The sequence below is a fragment of the Ixodes scapularis genome, unplaced genomic scaffold (assembly GCF_016920785.2).
Source record: "Ixodes scapularis isolate PalLabHiFi unplaced genomic scaffold, ASM1692078v2 PGA_scaffold13__105_contigs__length_92229423, whole genome shotgun sequence".
NCBI classification, from domain to species: domain Eukaryota; kingdom Metazoa; phylum Arthropoda; class Arachnida; order Ixodida; family Ixodidae; genus Ixodes; species Ixodes scapularis.
Genome location: NW_024609839.1, coordinates 11,922,694 through 11,941,447, shown reverse-complemented (window position 1 = coordinate 11,941,447; position 18,754 = coordinate 11,922,694). Strand labels below are relative to the sequence as shown.

The 18,754-nt window shown below is 46.8% G+C and overlaps 1 protein-coding gene across 3 annotated transcripts in view; it reads right to left on the bottom strand.

Moving 5' to 3' along the window:
* The window catches only part of LOC8024807 (E3 ubiquitin-protein ligase HERC2), a 219,161-nt gene that overhangs the window by 152,993 nt on the left and 47,414 nt on the right, over positions 1 to 18,754 (bottom strand). For 2 of the 3 annotated variants that reach the window (XM_042289815.1, XM_040214461.3), the window contains exons 16-20: positions 14,209 to 14,406; positions 9,345 to 9,573; positions 6,311 to 6,456; positions 5,582 to 5,745; positions 473 to 681 (exon numbers count right to left, since the gene is read on the bottom strand). In XM_042289815.1, coding sequence (XP_042145749.1) covers positions 473 to 681; positions 5,582 to 5,745; positions 6,311 to 6,456; positions 9,345 to 9,573; positions 14,209 to 14,406 — 946 coding nt within the window. The remainder of the gene's footprint in view (positions 1 to 472; positions 682 to 5,581; positions 5,746 to 6,310; positions 6,457 to 9,344; positions 9,574 to 14,208; positions 14,407 to 18,754) is intronic. The other variant, XM_042289816.1, reaches the window with a different exon arrangement.

Sequence of the window (18,754 nt, the reverse complement as noted above, 5' to 3'; positions counted from 1 at the left end):
TCTTACATGAAGCCACCTAAAAACCGTTTCCTTATCCACCAGTAAAATAGACAGCATGGTCACACACTCCTCACCCACACTCTTAATAAAAGAAGCTTTAACGATTTCTCTCTCAGTCTCTCATGCGAATTTGAGTCCGCCTGAGAGTGAAGCAAGCAAGGACAGTCCTATGTTCAGAAAGATGGGATCTGTATTGGGTCTCCGAAAGCACAGGTATTGAGCGACATTTCCTTTCTGGCCTGGACGAGCGCATTCCTGAAGCTTTGGTCGGCATGAATGTGGTGAAAGTTTTCCGATATGTGGACGACTTCCTCGTTATTTTGGGGGATTGTACATAGATTAGTTTCAATATCGCTGTCACAGAAACAGTTCACCCGTTTACTTCACTCTCAGGTGGACCAAAATTCACAAATTCAACATCAATATCCTGAAAGCGAAAGGACAAAACAAAGCGCTCAAAGCAAGGACTGACCGAGACCATTGGCAGGTTCGGCCAGTTCCTCGCGCGGGTAGAGCTTGCCCAACAGCAGGCGCTGGAACCTCAGCAGGAGGTCGAGGGAAGCCGACATCTCTTTGTGGTCGGCGTTCAGCTTCAACGAGAAGCACGAAGATTGCGGGGTTGTGGTTGTGTTCTCCGGAAAGAAGCTCTGCAGCTTGCCCATTGTCTGTACGGCAGTGTTCCTGTAGGCCAAGCAAAATGCACCGAGTAAAACAGTAATGCTTCTACACCTTCAACTGCCATTTCCGTTCAGACTCTTTGAATTTGTAACATGGCTGGCACTGGACGATATCCGGTTAGGTGCCAGCAATGGAAGTCGACGGGCCGACGGCCAGCCGAACGCCGATGCAGCGCTCGTCTAGTCAATGATTGGACACCCAGTCGAAACTCTTCTTCGAGTGCCTTTGTATCACATACTGCCAGTGGGAGAATCGGCCTAATGCAACCCCACTACGCTATACGGCGCAATGAAGTTGCATTGGGCCAATGGTAAAAACATATTCTTCTCGCTTTTGGAAAATGATACTTCATAATAAGATTTGCTCATTTTGGTGTCCTAGCAACAAGCTACCTATAGGCATAAAGTATGTAGCTTTAGACTAAACACCTTTTGGTTTTCGTTTTGAAAACTGTGTATTTTGCAATAATCTCAATACTAGCAATTAATAAAATTTTAAAACATTTTCACTTTTAAAAACACTTTTTCTTTTAAATTTTGCTTGTGTTGTGTGGATTCTATACTGTCTATAATTGGTGAGTATATAGTGTGTTAACATGATAGCTTTACCCTGTTGGTACCATTTCTCTATTTCACTCTCCAATAGCAACAGCCACATTTCCAAAATGCCACCAAACAAATGTTTATGTTCTCCATCTGGTCCGAACACTTTCTTCACACAATGTAAAAATATGTGAAACAAAATGTTCTTTGCTCAGCCTAAAACCATTCCCACAGTTTAAGCCATACACCAGAAACTTCCAAGTGTCCGAGCAAACGTAGGCAAACTTGTTGCAAGTTTGTCTTTACATTAACAAAGAGAATGTAATGTCTACATTGTAGCATGGTGAAAAAGCAACGCAGCATAAATTTCTATAAAAACCTCGGAGGTCCCCGTAATAAAAAAAAGTCGGAAGGCACCTAAGCACTTCTTACGAGTTGTGAATGCGAAAGCATGAATGTCCAATGGAATGCCGCGGAGAGATCCGCGGAATTTTGCGGCGCGAGTAATGTTTCCGAGTTGTGCTGCGGGGCTTGTTTCCCTTCGTTTGCATGTTGGCTGTAGGCCTGAAACAAGGGGGTGTCCAGACGAGCAGAAGCCCCTCCGACGTTTTGGATACTAGATACATGTTCGTCGGCGGCAAGACCAGCAGAAGCCTCCAAGTGCGCCAACTTTCCGTTTTAACCGGTGGTTAGTTTTATCGACGCGCTGGTGGCACGGACACGCAGCGCCATCTGGTGGCGGTAGTTAAAACCGACGCGCACAGCGGCCAATGGGAGCCTCGTCGCCGCGAGTTTTTGGGATCAGGGAAACTGGGTGTCGTTTTCGCGCTTCCAACTGATGACGTCGGCTCGCTCCACAGGACAGTTAATGATTTCGCATTGAAATTGAGCAGTCCTGTGTTAATCCACAGAACAGCTACAGCGATAGCTGAGGCACGTCACGGTGAAGTCGTTGGGCATCGGTGCCGCGTTCACGCATTGTGGGGTGCGTGAACACTAACGTTAACAAAAGTGACAAGTGGTAATTTTGTTCTCAACGCTTATGTTTCTTTCTTTGCTCCGAAGCGCGTAAAAGTGTGTCTCCTGGCACGCGTTCTTGGCTTTGTTATCGGCTATTTTTTTATCCCCAGAGTGCGTGCGGTAAGCATCAGGTCTGTGATAAAAAAATAAACATCTGACCATTTTGTTCCGAACGCTTTTGTTTCTTGTACAGCGATAGTGTCACGAACGACTGGCAGAGAGACGGTTAGTGCAGTAGAAAACTAAACGTTTAATGGGGCGAACTTATGCCCAAAACAAAAATATAAAGAGGTAACGTCACAGGCGTTGAAGGTCAGCGGAGTAGCACGATTGAGCGCAAGAGCGGAACTGACTCCGGGCAGGCACGCGGAGCACCTTTTGTACCCGCGTCGGTTTCTGGAACATTTGGCGTAGAACGTTTGGTGCGTAGAACATTTGGACCTCGATCAGACGACAAGGTTCTTGAACTTACCAGAACGCTAAGTTGAAAGAATAAATAAAAGGAGCTTCCGCTTCCTGGGATCCAACCTGGGGCCTCCGCGCAAAGGGCAAGCAGGGTAACCATTTGGCCACGCCTGCACTCGCTCAGTGACGCGCGTGGCAATAGCTGTTATCAGATCTTCCCACCACTGGAAATTTCGTCTGCTGTTGATGTTGTAGTTGTTGTAGTAGTAGTTGTCGTTGTTGTAGTTGGCGATGTAGAATGTCCGTCGTCGATGTTGCTAAATTTTTTAAAAGGACTGATCGCCGCCCATGGGAGTTGAAGCTTGGTCCGCTGCATGCTAAGTGGAAGCACTACCCCTGAACTACGTCACGATGTTAACAACAGACTCCATACGTGAATTTTTGCAGTACCCTATGTCCACTGTTCCGTAAAAAAGAAAAATTTAGCAGTCCCGCGTTAATCCACAGTACAGCCACAACGATAGCTGTGGCATGTCACGGCAAAGTCATTGGAAATCGGCGTTGCGTTCACATACCGTGAGGCAGTAGGGTGCGTGAACGAAAGCGTCCTGAACAAAATAGACACCTGTTCTCTTTCGAATGTTTTTGTTTGGTTAAGTTTTGCTCCAAACAATTTTGTTCCTGTTTTGTTATAACGCACGTGAACGCGTGTCTCCCGGCACGAGCTTCGCGTCGACAGTGCTACAACAACATTCTGATACAGGCTATGCTTTTTTTTTTTTTTTTTTCAGAGAGCACGTGCAATGGGCATTGGGTGCTACAAAAACCCCAAGTTTGGAGAGGGCTAATTCGCTTAGTTTCATAATCTGCTTCAGGCTCCTCACTGCCAGTTTCTTAGAGCTACAAAATTATATGGAACCTGGGTATTTCGAAATATCGTCTATTTCGAAAGGTCGTAACATCCTCTTGAAGATCCCATGTAAAAGTATAGGCACCTTGTGCATCTGTATTGAACTTTGCCACCAGAGACATTTAATGCATCGAACCGTGCCCCTGGTAAGAAGGCTTTCCCCAAACGCTGCCGTCGCTGCGCAGTCTGCTCGCGCCGAGGATAAAGAACTTTTACCACAGGCAGTGAGAGGAGCAAACAGCAGAGCAGAAAAGCAACGCTTTGGCTGCCTCGACTCCTTAGCTGCCCCAATGAAAAAATAAAAGTCTTTAGCTAGTCAAGTGTGTCCACAATGATTGTGCAATCGTGCTTCGACCACATTCGTAATTTTCGTTCACCTCTTCTTTTGCCGTTTTTTTTTTTTGCCTTATTTTGTCGTTTTCGATTTTATGCCAATTCTTTTTTTGTTGCTACTTTGAGTTTTTTTAATAAATGAAGAGAGATTTGCTTTCTTTATTACGTGTCCTGCTCTTTGCAGTCTTTTTACATTTATTTTAATTTTCTTTTTCTATTTCGTCGCTCATGGTTTTAAAATGGTCAAGGTTGCAGCCACGTGTGCGCATAGGAGCGGAGAGGTGCAAGCGCGAGCAGCGGCGCCCGTGGTTCCCGCCAGATACATTTTAACGAGGATCTATTGTATTTAGTGGCACTTGGACACCTTATCTCGTATGCTCCCTTTTGTCCCGATCTTCAGTATTGGCAGAGACGTGCTGAAATTCCAATGCGAGCTTACTTTCGTACGTCAAATTATCAATACAAGGTGAAACAAGGAGACGGCAGGCTCTTTAAATCGACCGCAAAATTCGGTTTCTTAACCTATCATGCTACGACTTTGTGCAGTGTTGCCCACAGATGGAGCATTTTTTTTTGTTAAATTTGCAAAGAGCGAACTTACCTGAGGAAAAAGTAAAGAAAGAAAAAGGCTTAGCTCCTATGGAAACGCAGCGACGCCACCGGTCTTCAAACAACACGGCGCCATTTCGCACGGGACACAAGAGATGGCGCAACGAACGCCACCAACGAACGAGCATACGGCGCCGAGAGCCAGCGTCTTTAGCAGACAATCTTTTCGACTCAAAAGCGGCGCGCGTTCCGCAGGAGGGCGACAGTCGCAGAAACAAAAACAGGCACAGTAACAACAAGGAACTGCAGTTCCTTGTTTGCTAAATACGCCAGCTCTCGGCGTCGTCTGCTCGTTCGTTGGCGGCAGTTGGCGTCCCGACCGCTTGCGCCATCTCTTGTCTCCCGTGCGAAACGGCGCCGTGTTGTTTGAAGACTGGTGGCGTCGCTGCGTTTCCATAGGAGCTAAGCCTTTTTCTTTCTTTACTTTTTCCTCAGGTAAGTTCGCTCTTTGCAAATTTTACAAAAAAAATGCACTATCTGTGGGCAACGCTGCACAAAGTCGTAGCGTGGTAGGTTAAGAAACCGAATTTTGCGGTCGATTTAAAGAGCCTGCCGTCTCCTTGTTTCACCCTGTATATTGAACTATTTTGCGCTGCCCATTGCATTCTGTCTATCCGAGATCGATTGTATGCTTCGAAACAACGACACTCGAGCCATCTCGGTGCTTAGGACCAGGGTGCCTAGTCATCCGAAGCTTTAGCTGAAATTTCAGATAACATTTTTCCGCCCTCCAGAAATATTAAACAGTCCGCGACGAAGCAAGACGGCATCGCCCAAGTTTTCTGACACCGCATCTCGAGCCGAGCAAGTTGCATTTCCGGACCGTAACGCATTGCCGATTGCGCCCGCTCTTCACCAAGGTTCGAAATGCCAGCACTTGCGAGACAATCGGGGAATGAAATGCCGCCGCTCTAAGCGTAGCTCATTTAGCGGCTCTACAGTTTTTGCTTCGAGGTTCCTTTAAAATATCGAGCTCAGTGTTCCTCGGTGCACAGAGCAGTTCAAGCACTGAGCTTCAGCGTACACATTCCGAAACTAAAACGTTGCACTAAATACCGCCGAGAGAGTGGCAACGCGAACGCACCTGAGCAGCTGCTTCACGAGGTGCAGCAGCGGGATGGTGGACGAGGCGTCCTCCGACAGCACCTGCGTCCGCTTGGTCTCCGACTCCAAGAGCGCCTGGTCGGACATCAGCTGTTCTCCGCTGGATGTCATCTCCTTGGAGAGCTGCTTGCCCGACTCCTTTTCCTGGAAAGGGGCGGCCAAGACGATCCGGGGAATTGCAATCGTGCTGCTCCGAACCGGAAGCTTTAAGATTGCAACCTTTCAAATGGCGACCGTCACGGTGGCTGAAACGAGTTTCCCAATGGTGTGTCGAACGTCTCGCACCCAAATGGCCCCGAAGCGGCAATAAATGATGCTATGAGAGCCAGCGTGGCACGCTATCGGATGCCGCAATCCTAGCAGTTGATTCTACAACTTCCAGCAAGAAGTACCGGGGAATGTGAATGTTGTTGATGCTGTGTCCTAACTCCTGGCTGCTAAAGCCCCTGTGAACTGACAAGCTAGCATCTGGCATCTGCCATACCGACCACCGTTCCTGCGACATTACCAGGATCGTGACGGGCAATGGCATGATGCTAATATGATGCCATCGGGTGAAAATCAAGAAGCCACAATGAGGATACGGTTAACGCACCTGTTGGAGATGCGTTCTAGGCATCGTGGCTGAGGAAGTGCAAATTGTGCCACCCCTAAGTGGGAGCATTTGTACGACAGCCTTTCGAATGGTGTAAAGCGCCATTGAACTGACCCTTGCGTCTTCCATGTCTTGAATCTCCACCTTGATGGCCGTCTGCAACGAGGACTCCAGCCCGCCGTCTGCCATCAGGCTTCCAACGAGGAGGTCCATCATGAAGCGTCGTCCGGAACCCAGGTTGGTGTCTGATGCTTGCGATCCTACAAACGTGACAAAAGATTGGACCAATTTTATGCGGGTGGTTTACTTTGGCGACTGTCTTCGCATTCTGCTTGCTGTCAGCATCGAGCGGATAAATGGCAGTAGCTACGATTCTTGTATCGTGCAGTAGCCTGCATCACCTACCAGCCTACACAAGGCTAGTTGATTAGAGTGAAAGCATTGCCTGACCTCTCAAACCCAAACGAATGCTCAACAAAAGGCTGAATGGAACGCTAGACGAACTACCGTATATACCCGAAAATAGGTTGACCACGAAAATAGGTCGACCCCTATTTATTGAGCCCACCGAGAATAAAAAAAAATAATTCAAATATAAATCGACCTTTCTTTTTTTTTTTTTTTTAAGGAACAGGGGAAAGTTAGGGCAAAAGAAACAAACCTTTATTTACAGCACTCTCAGCTAAATCACAGGGCGATGTCAAAAAAGCTTCGTCAGCTTGGTAGACATCCTCGCAAATCGGCAACAATACCTCACTGACACCGCTGTAAAATGGATGACGACAAGAAAAAACGAAAGAAGGTGGAGACGGGCGAGCGACGAAAGATCAAACACAAAGACACGAGCAACGCTGCGAGCCCCGTGAGTAACACGCGACCCGCCGAAAAAAACAAACTAAAGTAACTCCGTTTTTTTTTTTTTTTTTTTTTTGTTTGCGCGTTTGCGAGGGAAAGAGGAATGGGAGCGCATAGGAGGGCAAAGTGCATGGTGCATCGCGTTCCTCTCCCTCCCCTTCCCCCTTGCCCAGCGAGGGGAACGCTACAGGCGTGATGGCGAAACTCGATGCCTGAGGAATGTGCGCGAGAGCCGTAGCAGGCGGCCACGGGCTGTCGGCTGCTGCTGTTCGGTTGTTTTTGTGCATCAAAAGCTTTTTGAAACAAGAAGCCGCGCGGCTCTACCGCGACCGCCGGCTAGGTGATTGATAGCTCCAGACCCTCGGTAGGGTTTCAAATTTTGGTCGCGAATTAGGTCGAAATTCTTTGGTCACGATTACAGTGATGTGATTGGCCTAGGCCATTTTGGAGCACCTTTTGGAGCAGCCAAAAGGGTGTTTTGGAGCAGCCAGAACAGTGTTTTGGAGCAGCAAAAGTGGCTTTTGGAGTAGCAAAGAGAGTGTTTCGGAGCAGCAAAAGTGGCTTTTGGAGCAGATATTCTTAGAAAAATAAACATATTCGTTTTAAGTGCTGTACGAACGAAGGACACTTCGCTCGCCGCAATAAACAAACTATGGTCAAGTTCGACCACCTGGGAGTCATTCAACATGTAACTGAAATGCCAATGACATGACATAAGTTGCAATGCTTCAGTTAAATTATACATATATATGTACCGTTATAGATAAATAAGAACCAAACTGCACATATTAAAATTTATTTAAAAATGACCAGCTTATTAGTAAATATCACAGCATTAGGTTGACTACCGTAGTTATATAATATAATAAATGGAAGCTGTCTCCAACTGATGATACACGTAACTACTGCAGTACAATGCGAAATTGTACACAAGACAAAGGTGCATTAAGACTAGTGGGGGCTTTTCTTTTTGCCTTCCGAAAGTTTCTACAACTCTGCTGCAAGCCTCACTTTGCCTGTGGCTAGTAATGAATTCCCACTTTCAATGTCTCCAAGAAGATATTGAGACATCCCACAAGTGAACAGTGCTGTGGGCGTTGCCGAGCATTTCCGAAAAACCGCTTGCCACCATTTTACTGGTTCCCGACGAGCCCGATTTTCGTCAAAAGTAAGCAAACGTAAAACAATGGGTTGCAAGCGTCTCGGCTAGTGCTTCTGTCGTGCAGTCATGTTCGCATGCACATGAGGGCAACTTCGGCAGGCTTGCATTTACACGTGTTTCGTCGCGCGAGCGGAGATGGCTGTTCGATCAAAACAGACACCATGCCACTCCGCTCCGTCGCCAACTGGTTCCCAAAATTGTATGCAAAGTGTAATTGTCCAGCATATGACAAAAAACTGTCCAGCGGCACGTGCTTGCCAGGCCGGCAGGCGAGGCACAAGCTAAACACACAGAAAAAAAAGAACCTGAGCGAGTCAGGTCAAAACAAGACATCGCGAGTCAGGGTCAAAAATTACTTGGAGCGCCTTGTACAATGACTGAGGCACTGAAGCGTCAACACACGCCCGCGTCAATCGTTGATTTTTTTTTTTTTTTTTTTAAGGCGCGATTGACGAGACACATTAACGACGAGAGCGTAAAACGAGAGGTGGCAGGTAAAACTATGCAGCCCGGATGGACGATTGACAGAGGGTACTTTTTGTTGGGCAGCCGCTTGCGCTACCTAGCTCACACATGCTCAATTACGGTACTCAGTTTAGTTCCGGTTTCAAAAGACGACCAAAATTGGTCTTTTGGCGCAGGCTTGGCGCAGATTACCCATATTTTGGCAAAGTGTAGCAGGATGTAGCAGGGTTAGCCCCTTGTCGCAGTTTGGCGCAATTGGCGCAGCAATCACATCACTGCGATTATAGGTCGTCCCCTAATTTTTGACAACATTTCCAAAAAAAAAAAAGGTCGACCTATATTCGAATAAATACGGTACTGGACGGAGTGGTGAATGGATTGCTGAACCGAATGCTGGACAGAATGCTGAACGGAATGCATAACAGCATTAAAGATGTCTACCAGGGTTTCTGCGTCGTCATTGAGTGCAACTGAAGAAGAGAGAGTAGGGGAAGCCTCGAGCAGGGAGGCGAAACAAATTTTGAGTTGCAAATATTTCTTTTATGGTTGCTAGGAACTTGTGCTTAGTGCTTCCAAAAAAATCTAGGGCATGCCTAGAGGCCTTATCAGAGGCCTTTTAGAGCATTAATAAAAGCAAAGTGGACACGAATGGCGAGAGTGACTCACCTGAGCTCAGCAGCAGGACCGAGAGCGCTCTAGCCCTTTCATCAGCGGTGGGAAGCAGGAAGCTCCAGCCTGCTTGGAGGGTCTGCTGAGCAGCGCGCTGAATGGTGGGCAGCACGTTGGAACCGCTGGCGAGGGAGACCACCCTCTGCTTCAGTGAAGCCAGCAGGCGCGAGTCGGGCACCATTCCTAGCTGTTCAGCGCCCACACCGTTGCTGATTGCTGCATGGATCTGGGTGTAACAATGTGATGGCAGAACATGCATCAAACACACGAAAAGACCGGATGTAAAGAAACTATACATACATGGAGTCTAGACTTTTTAGAATGAAGATGTGCATGCGGCAGCAGGCAAGGTCTAAAAGGGACATTACAATCATTATTAAAGTGTATGGGCTAGTTCAAAAGTTCTCGAGAAACACCAATCTCCCTTTAATGGCAGCCGAGAAACCACCCTCTAGTTTTGGCAGGGATCAGGGGTGGAAGCAAGCTTCATCCATTTGTAGCAGATCTGGGAGCACCAAGGATGCCCCTTTGGAGCAGCTTTAGAGCAGGAAAAGTTCTACTTTGGAGCAGCTCAGCAGCCACAGAAATTAAGTTTGGAAGCAATAAATCTTGGAGCTGGCCACGCAGGTCAATATTAAGGCTATAAGTGCAGAGGTGTTTTAAAGGTCATCTCCATGTGACGTTCCAGAACCAATTCCAAACATACCCTCTTCTTAAAGGGCCCATGAAACGAATTTTGGGCTAGAATAAATCTATTTATACTGGGATTTTACAAATACTAGCACATCGTTCAGTGGGCCAAAAGAAAAAAAGATAGAAAGTCAAAAGCCTGACTTTCGGTATGAAAATTTAAAAACACAGCAAACTATCTCTTAACTCACTCCTTTTCTTAGCTCTCTGCCTTTTCACTTTTGTACAACCGTGGTCCCCAAAGCGCGTCACCGGGCCCAAACGCACGTCGCACAGTACCGGACCTCACTTAATCCCTTCACTCCTGAGTTGACATTGTGGTGGAAGCTACGCCCTTGCCGGACCAATCAGCCGCCTGCCTTTCATCACCTGACCTCATTCTCTGCGCGTGGGTATGCGCGAGAGAGTGTGATCACATGGCAAATGTGTGGCTGGCCCAACAAGCACATAGCTTCCACAGCACTTTCAGCTTTGGGGGAAAGCAACTTTTGTCAGAATTTTGAGCGACGGGCTAATCTTCTAGGGGGAGAATGGCTGTGCCCGTGTACACAAAGAGTCCGAGCAAGAGGGGACTCCCCCCTTTTCCATCTTCTTGAACTGTTTGGTAGAATGCGCGATTTATGAGTTGAGGAGGAAAGCTAAACAGAAAAAAGTTGGAAAAGCGTTTCATGACTCCTTTAAATATAATCCAGCCCATAGCATAAAAAGCTAACACCCTAATTGCCCTTTATCTTAATGGCAGCTATTGAGAACTATCCTGGATTTTCAATAGAAGGCATAGTCAACTAAAGAAGCACAACTTAAAGCTCATGAGAACAAAACGCTGTGCTTATTTGGCAACTCAGATCACAAGTTCCCATAAGTCTACTAAAACAAAACCATTTCAAGATGCAATGGCATGGTATGAAATAAAGTCCAATACCTACTGACTAGTTTTCATTATTAGGAAATACAATGTTCCCAGTCCTCATTTAGCAAACAAAAACATTACAATACTCAAGTTAATTAACAGAGTACAAACCTACTCAATCTGATAAAAAGTACAAATGCAAAATATTGAAAACTCTATGACATCATCCCTGCTCATACATATGTGCTCAAGCCCTTACTAAAACAAACATGACTGAAAAAAAAAAAAAAAGAGCTTGGTCAAAAGTTTGATAAAAAAAAGGGACCGACAAAACTAGCAATTAAGACGATGAAACAGAAGGCGTTTCTCGCAAGTCAATTGCTTGGATGCGTCCTAGCACAATGGTTTAGAGCTTGCCTTGCTCAGCAGGACATTCCCACTGTTCTCCTCGTCCTCCCGCCGGCTTGCTGTTTGTGTGCCAGCGCGTGTATTCGCCACGTAAGTCATTTACAAGAAAGTTTACAGGTGAGGCAACCAATTATCACTTTTATTATTAGGTGTACGACACGAATGAGGAGCGTGTAAGCGGAAACATGCAAGAAGAAAGTAATGTCAAATGTTTGTTTAATTTTGTTGATCAATTATCGCTTTCCCAACATATTAGATTATAGGTGAACAGACGCCAGCAGGCTTTTAGGTTGGTTTCTAAATCGCAGCCAGAAAACAAAATAGATGTGGGAAAGAGTTAAAAATTTGCATGTCACGGAAAGGGATACCGCAGATTTCGGATGCTGCAGATTTGCGTGTCTAATTTACTCGCATATTAAACGCACTCGCATATTAAATGCGCCCCCCACAACGGGCATCAATATTTTGACTTTTTTTCTTCCCTCCCGTAATCAACGCACCTCCAACTTTTGGATCCGAGAGTCTCGAATTGCGTTTAATTTAGCAAGCCACCAAGCCAGTTTTCTTTTGCCGCCAAGCGAAGTCAAGTAAAGGCAAGCCAAGCCAGGCTGCTCTCGTAATGGCCGCAAGTGCATAGTTGCGGTAGTTACGGAAGTGATCAACCGTGAAACCGAGTGTCGTGCACACTTGACGAAGCTTGGGTCGAGGAATTGCCGAACCCCAGACAATCTTCGCCTATCGGATGCGTTGATATCAACAAACAAGCCGTCGTCTGTGGTCCACTTTCGGACAGTGAAATCATAAGTGGTTAGGCCTAATTTCACATACTCCGGGTGAATGCATTTATTTAATCCCCAACAGAAAGGCACGAGGTGCACACTGCGCTGTAGGCTGGGAGAGTCTGGTAGCCTCACCGTGAACGAAACTTGATCCATGCGAGCAGGCTTCAGAGGTCGAGGGTTGGACTTTGTACGAGTTTTTATACGCGTAGTCGTGTGATATAACTGAGCGTGCTCACCAGATACTAGCAAAATATATCGCCTAAGAACAGTCGTGTTGCTTTTCGTGCTGAGTGAGCTTTGTAAGGCGCTTTTCCTTCGGCAAAAGGCACCCCGAAAGTGCCCTAAAAAGGTTTGCAATTTACAATGATGATGATCATTAGGTGTTTAATGGCACAAAAAGCAACATAGGCCATGCTGCGCCAAGTTTGCAATTTTGCAATTTATAATGCATGGTTATTGTGGCACACTCTGACCAGCCGTGGGTGTGCCTCTATCACTGGAGACGTGCCACAGTACCTTGCCGTGTCACAGTGGCACCTAATATGACATTCGCACGAAGTGTGTAAACGCAAAAAGTTTACCCCGTGTAATGAACGCCCCCCTCCCCCCAAATATGTGTTTTCATTAGGTGAGTAAATACGGTATATGCGATAAGTATGACTGAAACCGCGGCGAACATGCTTGTCACATGTACCAATACTGAAGATTTCGCGGTTGATGCGATTCCCCGTTAGACATTCAGTGATCAATATTTGGCGGGAATCGGTGTGGGAGCAATGTTTCGATGCCGAAAAATCGCCTGGGATGGGCGATTTTTCGGGTTGCGGGCGTTTATACAAGACTTAACGGTATATGCGATTTATTGCATGCGGTATTTCGAATACACACAACCATGCTCAATGCCACTGTCGAAAAAATATTAAAAAAAAAGGAAGAAAATGATGAGTTAAAGACAAAGCCACCTATGCATGTACCATTTTAAAAGATGAGGCACCTACAAACCATTGTTTGCTTAGCTGTGGCACTGATGGCACAAAGTAACACGCCCAAACAAGTGCTTTGAAAGCACTTGTCTCGGGGACCAAAATCAACATGCAACTTTTATTGTACGCATTATTTATATTCATTGAAATACAGTATATTTCTGAAAAACAACAAAAGCATTTACTTTTCCTCGTGCTCCAAATAGGCGACTTAAACAACCAACTCGCGCAGTTCTTCCTCGTGCGGCTGGTGCCTGACGGCTGATCACCATGAAATGAAACGAAACACTGCGTCGATTTACCTGGTCCGAAATAAATCACGATCATTCTTGTTAGATGAAAATAGGCACTTGGCACCTGTTTTCATCAAACGAGAGTCACCGGTCTGCTTTATTGTTGACACAACCACATCAATATGGTGGTTCCAGAACATTGGTTCAGAATTATCTAAATGAACAAAACATGGCAAACCACTGTGGCCAGTAAAGAAAAGTATTCTAATAAATATAGCTGAAAAAAAAACAAACTGTTTTTTCGCTTTGATGAAGAAGCTGTACTATGGTGGGACGACCTCAAGGACGCCGCCGAGAGGACAACTTCTAGGACGACCCCAAGGACGACGCCTAGGACGACCTCAGGGATGAAGTCTAGGACGACCTCAAGGACGACGCCTAGGACGACCTCAGGGACGACATCTAGGACAACCTCAAGGACTTCTAGGATGACCTTAAGGAGGACGTCTAGGACGACCTCAAGGATGACTTCTAGGACGACCGCGAGGACGACGCCTAGAGAAATGCAGCTTTTCCACTCTGGTGAAAACCAGAATAGTTTTGGCACAAAATTTGCACTTAGGAGCAGGCTGGCGCGGTGAGGGTGGATTGGCGCACAACGATGCAATCGGTGCAGCCCTCAAGTGATGCAATAACGCACCGCAGAAGCCTATAGAGAATAATGTGCATGTAATGAATCATGCAGGGCATGTCTTTCAAATGCCCATCCTCCAGCACGCGGTGGTTGCCTTTCGCCATGCTTTGGCTGCACGTGCACGCCTACGAAGCTCGTGCCGAAAGTGGGGCAACTCCTCTCTGCAGTTCTCATCCTGTCAACGACTGTGGTGCGTAATCAAACAACGGGTTGTCGCTAACCTGCAGCCTGAGGAGGTTGAGGGCAGCTGTGGCGATGCACTCTTTCTCTTGAGGTGGAGGCGGCCACGCCACATCAATTCCCTCGCAGGCCCAAGTCAGCAGCTCGTCCACGTGCTCCACCGTCGTGGGGCACACGTCAACCACGAACGGTTCCCGCAGATGCAACGAGCCGCGATCCACAGCTGTCCATCCATACATCTGCACGACAAACCCAGGAACATTAGCAAGATTGAACAGCATTGTCTCTCTAAAGAGGATATCTTTGTTACATCAATGTTTCTAAACGCATGGCATTTATAGGGCCAGCTCCTGGCTTTTTGCGTCCATGGCAGGTGGCCTCAATAGCGACGTCACACTGCTGACATCATGGTATTCGCGTGATATTTTTAAAGCGGTAGCTTTATAGGGCCAACCAACCTCATGAGTCAAGTAAGCACGAAATGTGTAAGTCGGTCAGTCTGTAACCCCAAAACAATCTTGAAAAAAAAAAAGGCAACCGATGACAGGTATTGAACACCAGTCTCCGGCGTGGAAGCCAACTGCGCTGCTGACTGAGCTACAAACCCAGTACGCAGGAACGGGAGGAGAAAAACCAGATGGTGTGAGAAAGCGCATGGAGCAGAAAGGGATGAAAAGGGTGAAAAAGAGAGAAGCAGAAACAGAATGTGTAGAAAGAGTGTGGGGAACGAGGAATAAAAAGGACAGCAAAGCACACTTCTCTCTTGGTGACCCACAAAATTCAGCGCAAGGGGTTTGTGTCTGAGTGGTGCTAAAGAGAGAAGAGTGCACAGTGTCGCAGGGAGACAATGGTAATCTGTTTTCATACAAAACACGGTTTTTTCTCTGCAAGTGCCATTTAGCCTCTAGCGTTCACAATGCCACCAAGGGCCCACGCCTCGAGATCAGTCCTGACGATCGGGAGCAGAAACGACCTCGTTGATTGCATCTTCGCGCGAGGCGTTCCCAGACTACGCTGCCTGGCCTTTGCAGCATACTTCTCAATGCAAAACATTGGGGCTCCAATCCATGCTGTGAAGGTAATTGGTCAGCCAAGCTGTGGTGTCACCTGCAACGGTTGCCTGCTGCACTATACGAAATGCTGCCGTCGGTCGCAGCACGCCCCCGTTGGTCGGATTGCCATTTTTTTTCCCTTTGCCGCTCCTAGTCTTCACGCCTTGGGAGTGCTCACTGTGCGTGGCCTATTCATCGCGGTGCTGCAGCAACAATGAAATCAGTTGCTATACTCTCTTTCATTGTAAGTTTAAGCGCAGCGGATGTTACGAGCCATCGGAGCCAATCGGAGGCCGTGTGAGTGTCACGTGACCTCAGAGAGGTGGCACAGCGATGCGTGGAAAGCGTATCACGGGCCACGTCCACAGAACGGGATTGGCTAAGATAGCTCGCAGCATCCTCTGCGTCCGGACGTAAGCTGAAACGGGGTATAGGCAACTTCTTTAATATATGAAAGGCTAGTGACGTCACTCCCCACATCGCAAGCTGCCGTTGGCGCGGCAACTTGGGCAACACTAATCTTCACCGGGAAAGTATGCGGTCAGCGCTACATGCTTTGCATTGTTTTCAGGAGCTCCTTATCATTCATTATATGGTTAGGATGCTTGTTTTGTGCTTATTCTATATTGAAACGAATGTTGTATGCGTGGTGTTTGTTGTATGTGTGGTGTTTGTACTTTTCGCTTCAATCTTCTGGAGTCTTTTTTATGTGAGAACGCCGACATGAAAACAACTGCGGAGAGAAGGAACGTGCTTCGCATTGTTCGCAGGTGCCGTTATCGTCCATTATGTGCTATGCACTTCACACGAGGGCTTTGAATGACTTGAACCCCTTTCGAAGCAGCTGCAAGCCTAATCTTTACCGGAACGCGTGGGAGGGTGTTCCTATTGTTCACATGTGCCTTATCATCCATCATGTGATTTTGATGCTTGTTTTGTGGTTTTCTTTAATGAAATGAATACTGAGCTGTCTGCCTGATTTCAAAGGAGATATGCTGTTTTGCTTTCAATTGTCTGCCGAGAGGTTTTTGCTTACAACGCTGACGGCACAAAAATTTCCTTGGCTGATAGAGGTATACAACTTGGTTGTAATAAACTGTTGCTTTGTATGACGTTAAAATCAAAAGACAGTAGCAACAACCTCAAGAACAAAAGCAGCGACAACAACCACGACAGCCACTGCAGTGCCACCGACGATTGCCACACTGTGTGCTGCATGCATGCAGTAAAATTGCATAATCACTCCAGTAACAATGCTAAGGTTAAAATACTTGTGAAACATAGGAATTTAATCAAATTTTATTTCGCTTCAAGACAGTTTTTGCCAACAATGCTATAGCATTTAAACACATCTTTGCTACCGCATTTAAATGCGTTTGGCAAAATAACCAAACATGCAGCTAAATGTTTTTAGGGTTTGCCATGACATGATTACGAGAATACTGTGATGATGCCACGGTGTTCATGTGTCATCATCCACGCGACGGACGTCATGCGACACATGACGTCACGCGACACAATGACGTCACACGACACCCTGATGTCACGTGACACCATGACATCACGTGACACTGTGATGTCACATGGCAGGCACGTAGCCAGGATTTCATTTCGGGGGGGGGGGGGGGGGGGGGCACCCATGACAAACTGCTGTATGAGGGGGAGGGGGGAGAGGAGGCCCCAGCAAAATGGACGATTTTGGGGGGGTCCCCCCCCCCCCTGGCTACGTGCCTGTCACATGGCACCATGAAGTCACAGATGACCTATGAATGCTATGCATTTGGAACACCCTGGGCGACACGGTGTCACGTGACACGGTAATGTCATGTGACACTGATGTCACATGGCACCATGAAGTCACAGATGACTTATGAATGCTAAGCATTTGGAGCACCCTTGACACATTTACTGTATCAGTACCTGAAATGCCCATACCAACATAACAGGCTTACCACAAGTTTCCTTCCAATGTGACACTCGGACACTCAGAAAAAATTATTTGGTTTTGTTCCTCAGCTTTTCATGCCCGAATCAGCTGTGCTAAGCCACACCGTGAATGTCATACAATTAAAACAAAAAAAAGGACTTTGTTTGTTTTTTTATCATGTAAGCTATCATAGGGGCTAGTCGCAATCGCCATTAAACCTCGAGGTAACCATCCCACTCTGCAAATGGCCGAAACCTGGGAGATAGAATTTCAAAGGAGTAGTGTTTTTTAAAGCAATAACTTTACGGGTGGCACTTTGCAGGGATTTTGGTGTGGGCGTTTGTTGTTGTGTCGTCGCAGCGAAGAGAGAGAAGTCGGGTGTTTCCATTGCCTGCATCAGGCAAAAAGAGGGAAGAGAGGAGAGCCCCGACAACAATGACGTGATGACATGGAAGAGTCATTCGCTAACTTAAAAACAGGTATTTTCAAACATTACTCATGTTATACGAAATTCCACTTTGGTAGTATCCAGTTGCTACGCATAATATTGGAGAGTTTTAGAAACTTTCACCGCATTCAATTTCACTATAACATCTCAACTTCTCGAAGCCAACTTGAAACATACAGTATTCACACGAATGTAGGTCGACCCATTTTTCAATTTTCAAAAATCTGAAGTGAGGGGGTCGACTTTATGGCGTGCATTCCCGAGGGCGCCCATCAAACCACTCTGGCACAGTTGAGGCAGCCAACTAGCTGCCTCGCCTCAGACATGATCACATGGTCGTGTCGCCGCGGGGTCGATCGGGATCTTGAATTCGGCTCCCGACGTGCCGCTTTCTCTCCTAGCCACTGAATGGCACTGCAGGCGTGGCGGGCGAGGAGAAACCTCCTCGCCCATCGATCGAGATATATACTTGGTGGGCCAGGGGGTGAGAGGCCTCTTAGAACTCCGGACGAGACACAGGCACTGGCAGGCAAGTGGGTGGCGACTGGACCTAGGGTAATCCAGGACACGATGCCTGGGGGCCTTCTTTGTGTTTGGGCTTAACGTGCGTTTGTAAATATTTGTGTAATGTCGTGTGTATTTGTAGTTTAGATTGAGTGCTTTGTAGCGTTGTGTTTTATTGTACGAATAAACGGGGAGCGAAATCCCACTCCCGTGAAAGAACCAGGCTGGACTCGGGTTGTTGACGGACCACATGGGAAACGGCAAATCGGCGGCGGTACGCGATTTCCTACAACTTATAATCAAACCAAAACATTCCATTGCCGACAAAACGAAACAATCACAATATCAAAAACACCTCAGCTTGTTAAGAGCTCAGCCGGCTGTACCTGTAGCATTGTACTATTCTGTAAACCCATATTATAAAAATTTTTTTTTTTTTTCTCTGCACGTGAGTATTACTGATAGCAATTTGCAAATCAGCCCAAATGTATGGCGGTGAACGGCGCACGGTGCGCATGACTCCCGGGGGTGGCGGCACTTGATGTAAGAGTCACTCTGGAATGAGTACTGGAACAGCAGCCTCACTTCCCGCTGCTTTTTTCAAACAATTCACAGTCACACACTGTTTGATTGTGTGTCGAGATCATACTGGAGTG